This window comes from Parasteatoda tepidariorum, chromosome 6 (genome assembly GCF_043381705.1).
Source record: "Parasteatoda tepidariorum isolate YZ-2023 chromosome 6, CAS_Ptep_4.0, whole genome shotgun sequence".
NCBI lineage: Eukaryota > Metazoa > Arthropoda > Arachnida > Araneae > Theridiidae > Parasteatoda > Parasteatoda tepidariorum.
Window position 1 is genome coordinate 39,041,361 of NC_092209.1, and position 13,770 is coordinate 39,055,130.

At 27.5% G+C, this 13,770-nt stretch overlaps 1 protein-coding gene across 4 annotated transcripts in view; it reads right to left on the minus strand.

The window, feature by feature from the left end:
• LOC107443268 (NACHT domain- and WD repeat-containing protein 1) overlaps window positions 1-13,770 on the minus strand; it is an 81,842-nt gene that overhangs the window by 11,689 nt on the left and 56,383 nt on the right. For 2 of the 4 annotated variants that reach the window (XM_071182247.1, XM_016057083.4), the window contains exons 2-8: window positions 11,940-12,095; window positions 10,814-10,997; window positions 9,444-9,612; window positions 7,906-8,105; window positions 5,779-6,094; window positions 3,833-4,186; window positions 794-1,134 (exon numbers count right to left, since the gene is read on the minus strand). In XM_071182247.1, coding sequence (XP_071038348.1) covers window positions 794-1,134; window positions 3,833-4,186; window positions 5,779-6,094; window positions 7,906-8,105; window positions 9,444-9,612; window positions 10,814-10,997; window positions 11,940-12,007 — 1,632 coding nt within the window. In that variant the 5' untranslated portion in view covers window positions 12,008-12,095. Of the gene's footprint in view, window positions 1-793; window positions 1,135-3,832; window positions 4,187-5,778; window positions 6,095-7,905; window positions 8,106-9,443; window positions 9,613-10,771; window positions 10,998-11,939; window positions 12,096-13,770 lie in introns of all 4 variants that reach the window. The other 2 variants (XM_043053028.2, XM_016057082.4) reach the window with 1 other exon arrangement.

Sequence of the window (13,770 nt, forward strand, 5' to 3'; positions counted from 1 at the left end):
CACACATGCGGACTCCCACGTATTTCATCAAATATGCAACATGTTAGGCACTATCAAATGTCGCAGACCGATGGTATGCCGATTGTAGTGGAATGAATTGTGATAACATTGAATACAAGAATGTAAAAAACACAATTTTGCATAATACGCAGCGAAAATCGACATGAAGAAAAAAATTCTCATTTATGAAAAATAAAATAAAGCACTTTCTAAAAACACCCCATGAAAAAAGCACTTTTGAGGGCTTTTAAAAAACGAAAATCAAAAATAAGCACCCCTAAGCACTTTTTAAACACCCCTAAGCACCATGTTTTTAGATCAAAAAAAAGGTGGACCCAGTTAGACAAAAAAGATGCATGTATACCTATTGTAGGCCCTGAAAACTAATATAGATATTTAAATATGAAAGAAAAAAAAAATTATTTAATTTATATTTAAGAAACAACCTATACTTAAAAAATAGCACAAATTTAAAAAAGAAAATGCTGACAAAATGGTTACAATAACATAAACACTAAGTTAAAAAATCTTCATATTTTATTAATGAAATTTTCTTCTAAATCCAAAACTGCAAAAATATTTTAGAAGCTTGTAATACTGAGAGTTCTTTCAACGAAACAAAAAAAAAAAACTTTAGAAAAGTGATCGTATGATCCCATTATGCTCATTAAATTTCACCATCAATTCAAAATACATTAATTATCATGTCTATAATTAAGTAATATAATAAAAAATATTTTCTTTACAGTATATTTTTTTAAGAAAAGGAGAGAGAAACTATTCAATAACTTACAGATGAAGCAACAGCGGGATGTTCCCCATAAAGAGCACAGCACTGTTCCGAAATACTTCTCAACAATTGCTGCTGAGTTGAAGATTCAGCAGTTAAGCCAACTAAACGAGTTATTACACAAGCCGATGGAAACCAACTGGAAGCATACTCAGTCAACTTTGCCATGAGACTAGTTTTACCACTGCCACTTGGACCTTGTACAATTAGTGGGAAATTATCTTCCCCAGCAAGGTAGTCCTTGACTTTTAATAAACTGGATTCCCTATGTTGGAAGTTTTTATTCATTTCACGACATGCTCGATACTGTTGAACTAGCTCCAAGTACAATGGTTTTTCAATTCCTGAAAACAAATTAAATTTTTTATTAAATTAGTAAATAAAAAATATTTAAACTTAAAAATGTAAAACTATAGTTTTTTGGCTCTTTTTAACAACCAAAAGTCCCATTCTCCCTTTGAAAAGAAATTAGTTCATAAAAAAATACAAAAAGGTATAACAAAGAAAAGCAATTAATGAAATTCTATCTTCTTGAAATGCATAAATTTAGTTTTTGAAAAACTTAAAATTTAAACTTTCTCTTTTTTCACTCATTGAATTAAGAGTAGCTCTAGTTATGTAAGTTTTAATTTCATGACAAAGCTATTGGAAACTCTACAGATATTTAAAATTTATTTCTCTATTTTTTATTTTATAATGCATTTTTATAACAAAAAAATAAAAATAGAATAAAATTGACACACTAAGTTTGAAATAATTCATTTGTAAGGTTAAAAGTAATCAAAATGACAATTACAGCATCTCTTAAAATTTTTTTTTTTTTTTAAATCCTAACTTATTGGAAATTCTCTCCTGACCACGAAAATCTGATTGTTTTTTTCACCAAATGTTAAAATTTAATTATTAAACATTTAAATTGCACTATTTGCCCCATTTTAACATTATTTGCTCCTTATAGACAATTATTTACCTCTATAAATGATGCAATCAAAAACAATTCCTGATTGGTTATGGTGTCACATGTGTTGAAAGGAAACGTGCCGCTTCAATCAGCCAAGGTTATACAAATGCTCTTTTAGTTTTGGTATCACTTATATCTTATGAACATCCTTAGTAAATTATTAGTAAAAATTTTGCAAACTAAATTTACAGTTTTGAAAGTGTGTATAAAATTAAAGAAAGATTCTTAAAATTTCTAACAGTTTACTTATCACTAAAATTTTTGAAGAAATGATTATGCAGCTCTTAATGGTGAATTAACATTTGTTTTGGTCTGAAATCAGTGGTGTTAAAATTCATAGAAAATATTAATCTATTCTGCTTATCATTTATTACTTAATTAAAATCACTCGTGATTGGGTAGAAATAGTATACATTTAGATATAGGGTGGATGATTTTATGGTATTACAAATCAGTAAAAAAAAAAAAAAAAAAAAAAAAAAAAAAAAAAAAAAAAAAAAAAAAAAAAAAAACAGTATTTTCAGAAATCTAGAGCACTGAAAAATATCAATCCATCATTGTTACACTCTTTGTGGTAATGTAATTTAATTTTGCTGTTTTTAAAAAAGAAAAAAAAAGAGAAAAAAAATGTGTTTAAAGAATATTTTTTTAAGTCAATATTTATTAATGCAGTTAATGTCTTATTTTCTTTACTATGTATCAAATATTTAAATAACGCATCAATGTTTACATTTATTACTCTTTGAGTTAATGGGAATTTCTCTACAGTTAGAAATTAGTTTTATTTTTAAATTTAGAAATTTTAAATCCTGTTTCTGCAATATAGTGTTAACAAAGTATATTAGTACTTGTATGAAGTACTTGTTAATTATTTTCCTTATTTTTCCAAACAATTTGTCTGTGCTAGCAATGAAGAATTCTAGAATAGTAAGATTAATACATTTTGAATTAAAAAATTTATTTCAAATAGTTGAAAAAAATCTCCAGTTAAGCATTTGATATCACTGAAAACGAATCAATACTTTCAAGAATCTAGTCCATTAAAATATATGTCCACCATCATTGCCATAATCTATGTACTTATACTTAAAATTTCAGTAATGTTATTTAATTTATCCACATAATTTCAGCAAATATCATTAAGCTAGATGTTTTTGTTTCACTAAAGCTAAAGAATAATAAAAAAAAAAACTTATGCAAAATGAAAAGAAATTCTAACGAACATTCTTAATTATATATTAAATTTATAAAAAAAATAATACAGTAATGTTGTTATCTTTTCCCAATATTTTTATTCTTTGAGAAAACAGGACCTTTGCTATGGCGAAAAATTATTTTTATATGTATTTATAAAATTTAATTCCTGTTTCTATAATGTAGAACTAAATAAATACATATGCTTGATTTCAATAATCGTAAAACATAGCTTAAAGCAATTAAAATAAAGTAAGTTAAAGCAATTAAATTAAAGTAAATAAGTAATCTACCGGAATACATTAAATTTTTTCCTTTTAACTTAAATTTGGATTGTTGAAAATTCAAGATTTTTTTCCCCTCAGAAAGAACAGAGTCAAATTAAATTCTTTCATTATACATTAAAATTGCCAGAAACAGAAAAAAAGTGCAAAACAACACTGAAAATATCATTCAGAACTTAAACATATTTTAGACACTTTACCTTTATAGAAATTCATTTAAATATTAAAGTAATAGCTTTCATGGCTTACAGCTTACTCTAAGCTCTTTTAGTGAAATGGGATATCATGAGATTGTATTAAAGAATTAAGAATTCTTCAGTGTTAAGGAACTGTTAAGTAACTGTTTAAAGAAGTTTTAAATCATGCATTTAAATAATCTTTTTTTTTTTTAGTGTGTAAGCTTTAGATAGTCACAGTTTATAAATTGTATTTTTGACCTACATTACGTCACATATAATAATGGATTTCAAGTCTTAATTACTTCAGCTTGAATAATCATTTCTGATAAATTATTTTAATTTGCAATCTGATCCCTTTATTTTCCATAAGGTGGATCTCTGATTATTAAAACTACGCTACATTAAGAAAAAGGTATTCACAAACCTCTATATTTCTCACGAGCTTCTTCAAGGAAGTCCTCTTCTAAAAGACCATCAATTAGTTTCTTTAGCTCTTCCTTCAATGCATCAGTGAAATCAGATATATATTGCTCATCTTCTTCAAAATTTTGAGGATCTAAGCCTTCCTCGTGCCACTTTACATAGAGGACCATTTTTTGTGTGTCAGGCAAATAATCTTCAAGTTGCACTTTAGACTGATCAATTTTCCTAGCACTCGGAGATGGTTTGTCTCCGGCACATACAGTCGGCTTGTGAGTGAAACGACGCTGTGTCCAGAGAACTCTTTTGGCTTCTTGGGGATCATCATTTACAATAAACTTGATCTCATCTTGGAAAACTAAAAAGATAGCGAATAATTTTAAACAGCTTCACCAATTCATTTCATAATTTTACTAAAAGCATAATTGTATTGTATTTAAAAGGCAGTGAACCGAAAAAGAAGCATTTAGCTTTATAATATGAGTATGTAAATATGTTTAATTAAAAATCTGTATAATAATAATATTTTTAAATGTTTATCAAATCTTTTGCAAATTATGAAATCTTTTATATAGTCTTAAAAACAGAGAAATGAACTTCATACCACTTAAAATAATTTTATGTTTTAATAATTACTTTTCGTTCTTGAACTGGAAACAACTCAGCTAAAAATTCAAGCTAATTATTATTGGATTAACATGATCACAAAAGATCCAGATATTCTCAACAGTTATTAACACAAAAATAATTATTGAAGTTATTTTTTCCAATTTCCTTTATTTGTAAAGATTAAAAACTTACGTTGAGAGACTCATGCATTTTTTAAGGAAATCCTCATCAAGCCATATGCGCTTGTATTGTAGCACAGCAGTGCTAAGTGCACTACTCACAGATTGAAATAAATAAAAATTTGATTTGCATAAAATAAATATTAAAGATATTTTAAATAAATTTTGAGCAACTTCTTAAATTTTGAGCAATTTCTTAATATCATATTTAACACTGTTAGTCATCTGCGATTGACACAATCTAAACAAAAAGTTCAGTGTCAGTCACCGATCGGCTGACACAGTACACATGCTTAACGCAATATTTGTATACGGTCAAACCCCGCTGTAGTAATCCTTCAAGGGATCGAAATTTCGGTTCACTATAACCGGGACTTCATTATACCCATCCACAAACAATTTTAACAAATGGTTCTAAACACCGACCTTTTATTACACATTATTTAAATAAATGACCTATAAAATTAAATACAAAAATGACTGAAAAATAATTTGTAGTAACAAAAAATGTGTTAACTTATATTTTTAATTACTTTTCGTCTTGCGTACAAAAAAAAAAAATAGATAACTTTAGCTAATGAGCAATTCTCAACATCAGATACGGAAATACTTCCAGACTCTCCAATAATTTTTCCTGAATTTATGTTATTTCGCTTTTTTAACCAGTCTAACCAGCCCTTCGAGCACATAAAAGAAGTCACACCAAATCGCCTGGCAAATTCATCAGCTTTGACTTGAAGCATTTGTCCAGATACTGGAAGATAGCGGCTTCTTTGAATGCTAAACCAATTCAATAATGAAGCAAACAAGAAAAATGCTTGTTGCTGCATTCCATGCTATAGATTGTTTTAAAAATCGGTATATGTATTTATTTTGAAGTAGAAATTTCAAAATTATTACAAAAAAAAACAAAACAAAAAAAACGAAGAAAATCATTCGAAAACAGAAAAAAGTTCATAGTTCATAATATCCAATTTCGTCTTTTTTTGGTTCACTATATTCACAAAAAATAACACATTACACGTTAGTAGTTCACTATAAACTGTGTTCACTATAGTGGGGTTTGACTGTATTTCATTATATTGTAAAGCACATATATAAGCGCACAAAAAATAAAAGAATTAAGAGTAAAATATTGCAGATATTGAAGTAAGAAACTAACCAGAAGTAAGACATTTTTGCCGTTGTCCATCAGGTAAAATATTTCCAAACACAGTAATCATTCTCTCTGCTTCTTCCTTCCATTGCTTCATGCAGTTTCCTCTCTCAGTCGGATCTTCACCAGATATACCTGGATAATATTTGATAACTGGTTGAAGAACATAAACCATAGGAGAAGCGACCGAGTCTAACTTATACCATTTGTTGAAAAGCTCTTTATCTGCTTCAGACTCAACAGATTCCATTCCACTTTCAAAATGAGGTTTTGGTACTGTGCGTGGTAGAAGAGTAGCTCCAATATTGTCGTTGAATATGACCTATTTGAAATAAATTACCAAAATATTTTATGTCAAGTCGGACAATTTTTAAAAAATTATTTCTGTTCAAGATTACAAAAATGTCATGATACAGTTGTAATATACATCTACAAATACAGGTGCAATACAAATCTCGAAAATCTGGATTTCAAAAATCCGGTAACCACCGAAAACTGGACAGTTTTATCGAAAACATGAAGACAATAAAAGTTAGTTAAATTAATAAGTTAATTTATCATTACTCCTTTGAATGAATGAAGAAATCTTAATAATATCAGATTTTTTAAAAAAAAATCGAACTTGAAAATTATATAGAAATTGGTAAAAGTAACAGCCACAATTCCATTGCCAGCCAGGGGTCTGTCTATGATTTTCTTAGAGGTACCTATTTTGTGAAAATTTAGACATAATTTGTGAAAATTAAAAATTATGTTAAAAAATTAATACACAAATATGGATTTAGCCTTTCTTACGGGATACAAAAATAAAATTTTAAGAAAAAGTATTTTGTGAAACTACCGTTTTTCCTAAAGTTGAATTTATGAAGGCACCGCTAAACGGTAGAAAATTTGGCCGAGACAGACCCCTGATAACTAACACATTAAAATAACAGAAATTTAAAAGGATATGAAAATCCTGCCAAAAAATACAGTTTATAAAATTATGTGAATTTAGGTTGAAACGCTTGGGAATCCAATGTATAAAGTGATTACTAAAAGTGCAAATTGAAATAATATAGTATTTAAATTTTCTAGATTTTAAAAACCAGGTAATGATTTATTAATGTAAGATATAACAAATATAATGATCAATATCTCTGAAACCAATGCATAAAATTTCTTCAGTTATAAAATAAAACACATTAATTTTTATCTATGATAATTATGTAAAAAACAAGTAGGCATAACTGACCCAAATTATCTTTCATTTTAATTTTAATTTTGCTTATTCAAAATTATATCTTGAGAAAAAAAGTAAATTTTTAAAATTATTCAAAAGAGCACAATAGTTTAAATAAAAAGCTGATGTCTTAATATAAAGGGTGGCTGCCATCAATATCACTTAATTCCTATGCTCTGATTTGTTTAGTATGAAGTAGATTTTAAAAAATCAAAACCACATTTGAAAACAATCATTTGCCTGATATCAAGGTTTAGTGATATAAGCTTTGATTTTTCTCTCTAAATGAGGATTAACTTGAAGGAATTAAACCAGCAGTTGAATATAATTGCCCAAGAAATTGAAATTGGCTATACTGCGCTAAACACAAACATTTTTACGCTTTCAATGCAAAAAAAATCAAAATGAGTTACAATGTATAATCTAAAACTAAAATAAATCTCAAACACAATAATATCAGTATAAATTACAAAATTGTGTCAAAGACATTAAACTTGTATTTAAGAAGATATACTTTTTAAGAGTAATACAAAATTAAAAACGGTGAACATAAGCACTCTGAATGCAATATGTAACACTATGTATTACAATTCTCTTTGCCCTAAATGTTTTCAAATTAAATTGGATTAAAACTAAATTCAATATTTTCAACTATGATGAATAATGAAAATTGTGTGGTTATGAACTAAATGCAATTTTTAAATAAAGTTTCTTTTTTGATGAGAAATATACCGAAACACTAAGCACCAGAATTGTCTTAGACACTTGTATAAAATTTTATCCCTTTAATTTTTTTTTTTTTTTACATATTTAACCATGATTTTTATTAATAAATCAAAATTTCCCAATTATTTTTGGATAAATTTTAACCTCGCTAAACTTTTAAAAGAAAAAATAAACAAGATATTTACTAAAGTAAGAAGTCTTCTTCTTGTCCTCCATTTTTCTAAAGAACTCATACATAAATCAGGCAAGCTGTGATCTACTAGCCCAACACCTGGTATTCCCCAGTGCAGATCAATAACATTCAATTCATATCCTTTTTCTGCAGAGTAGCGCCTCAAGTTTAAGAAAACACGTTCAATCAAAGCATCTCTTTCAACTACAGAATCTAAAACACGTAACATAATTTTTATTTTCACAACCACAGCTAAACACGCACAATCTTTTTTTTTTTTTTTTAACCATTGTGCATTAAAAAGGTTTTAAAAGTGTGCATAATTTAAATTAAAACTCTAAAAATAGAAAAATACCGCACATGAAAAGGATCAATTAAATCTTTTTTCAGATATAACCAATCTATTTCTCTAATTAATAAGTAAAAGAAAAAAAGCTTGCTGCAATTGAAATTCTATGTTTAGTTTTGAAATCATAAGTGCATTTTAGACGAGCATTAACTGTTTAAAAAGTTATGATACTAAAAGTAAATATAAGGTTTACATAACCATTAAGGTTTAAACTTTGAAGGGCAGATGCATTTTCATGGTCTATTTCTCTTTTGAAATTTTGGAAACCGTTTTTGATTGTTCTTTTCTTTAATGAAATGTTAAAACTTTTACCTTTTATATCCTAACTCACTAAGCCTCCTGCAGCCAGGGTTTTTATACATGTTGCAAAAAATTTTTTTAGAAATATAGAAGGTACCCAATGGAAAATTAGGAATGCAGAAAGCTGCTATACGTAAAACTGGTAGTAAGAAGAGAAGAAAAAAATAAGGAATACTACAGCTATTGCAGTACATTTTGACTCTTTTTAATCATAAATTTTCACATTTGTATGGTATATTAATAAACTTTTAATATTTTTGCATTAATATTTTTTTTATCGATGAATAATATATCCTGCAAAGAACTGCAAGAACATAGATTATAGAACCTCATCGACCTGTCCCAAGAGTCATACAGTGTAGCCCACCACCAAACAAAAAAGTTATTTAATCTGTCAAAGAAGCTAAGTTACAAAACCTAAAAGCTAACAAAAGAATTAATAGACAAATGAAAAATAGGGCTCAACATAACAATAACATAGAGTAAATTGTGAGAGAATTATATGTATAAAAATTAATTAATATTAATAAATAAAAACGAAACAAGCATAATAATTAAAGATTTAAAGTTAAACTACGATTATAAAATTTTAACAACTAGGGTGGTTGTCCAAATACACACTAAAGAAATTAATAATAAAAAATTCTGCTTTTGTTATCTTGAAAATAAAGTTATGGGTATCTTTTAAAGCAATAATAAATATTTCAAAAATGCAAACACACTATACGCAACTTTACATATACTTTCTACAATTTTGAATTAAAAATTCTACATTTTTTTAAATGACTATATAAACAATGAATAAAAAACTTGAGATGAGTAAAATATTCCTCCCGCAAAAAATTAAAAATGATATAAAAATGTTAAATACAATGTTTGAGTAAAATAATGTTTGAATATACCATAAAAGTCTGCAGCAACATAAAGCGTGATTTCTTGAAGAGGTGGAAATAGTTCAATTTCATCAACTCGACCAAGGATTAATGATCTTATGTGATCAGGGAAACGTTGTAAATCAGGTAGGCCTATAGCATCAAATGATGGTGCATCCTTAACTATGGGTGTACCAGTCTAAAAATATACAATCAATTAAATTAAATCTAGAAAAATAATTCATATAATTCAGAAAAAAATAATGGTTAAAAAGTAAAAAGCATTCCATGCAAAAACAAAATATATTAAAACAAACAAAATTATACACAAATAGTAACCACAAATGTTATAAGATATAAAAAATAAACCAATGCTATTGCTGGTATCATGCATATGTTTTGTGATATGCAACTGCATCAAGCATTTTAATTACCTAGCTAATGCATTACTAATTTTTTTTTACCTATGTAGCAAATTTTTTAAGCGGATGTCTGCACTTGGTGTGTGGACTTTATAAAATCGCCTGTCCTTATCAGCACTGGTGATTTCATTTCTCTGACATTGAACAGCATATGAGATTTCAATTGATTCATCTCAGTCAGCCCATACGAGATTGAATTATCATTGCTCAACACTGTATTCAAACAATTTTTTATAACCAAACAAAAAAGACTAAGAATTCCCAATAACTCCTTAAAGATCGGTTAATTTTCAAGAAAACTGTCAAAAAGTGTCTATTTAAGACACGTATTTGATTAGTGCTGACATGTAGTTTAAAATAAACTATCTACAATTACCTTTAAAATATCCTGGTACTGCCATCTGGAGGGTAAATTGATAAACAAAATGTTTTCTGGGCAAAAGAAATGAATTAATTTTATTCTTGTCAGAGCGTTACTAGCCCGGGAATATCACAGGAGCGAGAAACAGAGGGCAAAACCTAAACCCGCCATTTTCACAGGAGCGAGAAGGAAGAGGATGAACAATTTTTTTGTAAAGGATTTTCTGATTAAATTAACCCGCATTATTTGATGTATAGAAGGAAACCACATAAACGTTATACCGACCCAAATTTCTTCCAAAATGACCAGATTATTGATATTACACCCCATGGAAAAAATAAAATCAATCTCAATCTTTTTTTTTTATTAAGTCCCATTATGCAATTTTTGGTATAAAAGCACAAAATGTTTGTCTATGTTAGAAGCATATGATAAATACAAAAAAAAATTAATATACGTTCAAAATCCAATAAAGAGATGCAAATGGCAACATAAAAATGTGATGCTTAATATATTATGGGCATGCTAAAATTGCAACATGCAGAAAGAAGTGCATATCTGCAATTTTAACGAACCGTCCCAGGGGGTGGAGAACAAGATGATCCGCCTGCACTCACTGAAGAGATTGTGGCATCAACAGGTTTTTTGTGGCCAGATCCTGGTTCCGTTGGACTTTCCGCTTGCTCTGGCAGTGGTGGTTGTGCAGAAGCAGGGTCAAATGATGGGCGGCGTGATGATGGAGGAGAGCCTTTACCATACGGTAAACTCTCGGTAGAACGACGCCGTCCTCCAATAGGACATCTAAATTAAAGAAAGTGCAAATTAAATAACATTTTTATTACAGTTTGATAAAGTAACTGAATACATATAGCTTTGAAAGTAGCCCAACAATTGTCTGCGTTTTGTTGTAAAATAATAAGTAATAATTCAAAACAATTATAACTAAATATAGTAGTAACTAAATTATGAACTCTTTCAATAGCAACACATTGTAGGCCAGGCATAATTGCATTAATACACAAAATTCTCTCGAAACTTTGCAAGATTTTTATACATTTTGAAACAACTTGTTGGTGCTAATCCATGTTACTACATAATTTGAAAGAAAAAAATAATCTTTTGGAAATATGTTTTCTTTTATTTCAAAATTTGTTGTATATTAAACAAATGAGGGATTTATTTCCTATAACCAGTCTTTGACCCTCTCCTTTTCTTCATTTGTAAGATGATGAACTCAATATTTTGAGTGTAATAAATAAGCAAAAAGATCCACTTGGTCGAAACTTCTTTTTTCCTTTGTTTTATGCTGTTCCAAGTTATCATTCGAAACTTGTTTATGAATCAAAGGGTATTGTTTAGACCTAAAAATTTCAATTTTCAGTTAGTAGTCAGTGGCCGGTAAACTAATAACTTAGTAGCCACTTTTTCCTCAAATCAAAGGGTCCTTTTCATTTTATAGCCAATTTTGGCAAACTTTTTTTGTTTGCTTGGATTAAATTGCATATTTTTAAAGAAATTAATGTTAGAAATAATCTACAGCAATAAAAAGTTAATTCAATAAAAAAATAATATAAATATGTGACAAAATTTAGCTAAACATACTTAATGCAAATCTGATAGTACCAAGATACAATTTTTAAAAATATAAATAGTTCTTAAAATGGAGTAGGGAAAACAATAATTTTATATTTCTTAATATCAAAAAATGTTTTTTTTTTTTTTGAAATATGGAAATATACTTACTGCCCCCCATGCGAATTCTGACGTTCTTTATCTTTTTTCTTTTGAGCTGAAGAGCAACTGCTACCCATGGTGACCCTTCCAAGGACCAATCAAGAATCCAGGGGCGTCAGAAAAGATAGACTTGCGCGAAAGTGCATCATCTCAAATAAATGTGACCTGAAAAAAAATTTTAAGTTTTGAAAATGATGTCACTAATTATTACTATTTTTATCTACACATTATAACAAGTCAATGCTCAAACTAAATTATTTTTAAAATACAACAATAAGTACTAGATTTACTTTTTATGAATTTTTTCACCAAAAAAAAAACTATTATTATTCTCAATTTTTTAGTTCCAACAAGTATTAAGCATTATAGTCTCTAGTCTGATGGCTGAAATTAATGGAACCAAAACCACTAAACGTCTAATGGTTATGAAACGACTAAATGTCTAATGGTTATGAATGCTTATGCATAGTTAAAATCAACAAATTATCTTCAAAATAAGGTGTTAATAGGTTTTACACAGTTATTATTATTTTTTTTTTAGAGAAGTTTACGCTATGCAATTTTGCCTATATCTTATAGCAAACTTGCCCTGAAGCACTATTTATTCATTAAAAAAAATGCACATTGCAATATTCTAATTTGCCAAATATCCAAAGGCATATTCAGAGTGTTTTAAATAAATCTAAAATTTTGGAAACGTGTATTTCCATGACCTGAAAGGAATTTCCTCTATGAATAAAATAATTTTTTTTTTAAAGGGGGAAAAAAAAACACTAGAATTAACAACTGATGATTGCATATAAACATATAATTTAGATAAAAACTAATTTTACAATGCTAATAAAAGATAGCAAATCAATTCTACAGAAACTCAAACAATAATTCAGAATATATTTGTTTAAAAAAAAAAAGTTATGTTTTTAACTTATCTACTCAGGTAGAGTTCCATAAGGTAGCTTAACTGGTTAAATTCAAATTAGTTGAATTTAGTTGAATCCAAGTTTGAATTTTTTTTTTTTTTTTTTCAATACCAACAAGTTATTTTATAATATTTCACTGTATTTTGTACCCTTTTAATTGTATCTTATTTTAAACAAAAGCATCATTATCACAAATATTAATCTGTGGCCGCTTATTTTGTATAAAACTAATGTTTGAAATTTTATAACTTATTTAAATAAACTACAAAATTATTACATTAAAACTCCAAAAAATAGAGTAATGAATTTAAAGTGTAAACAGATTTCTTTTATTATGAAATTTTTTATCTCATGCTTTAAACAAATTTAGTTCAAAAATTCATTTAAAAATTTGATTTAAATAATTTATGTACCGTAAAAAAATATAACATTAATTTTTCTATATAAAATCTAAAACATTTATTGCAATTTTTAGACTTTACCTACAAATTTCCCAATTCTCGAATATTATACACATGCTTTGTAAATTATTTGCTTTATTAATTTTTAAGGCAAACTAATAATGTTTTTATTAAAGAACTAGGAGACATTCAAGTTATTATCAGTTAACATAAAATATTGATTCATAGTAGCCCAGAAAAGCTTAAATTTGTCTCTTCTAAAAAAGGTTGTACACTCCTTAAACTAGGTATATTGTTCTTTTACACAATGGTTAGTTAAAACATTTGTAGACAAATCCACAGAATACTCATTTATTAATGATCTCATTTTTTTACAGTCAGAAATTCTCTATTTCTTATTTTCAATTCATTAGAAGGGTCTTTATTTTAAACAAACAATAATAAAAGCAAAATCTTTAAAAAATTTTATGAGTACTTTATTCTATATGTGGATACCCTGTAACGAAATTTTTTTGAGCT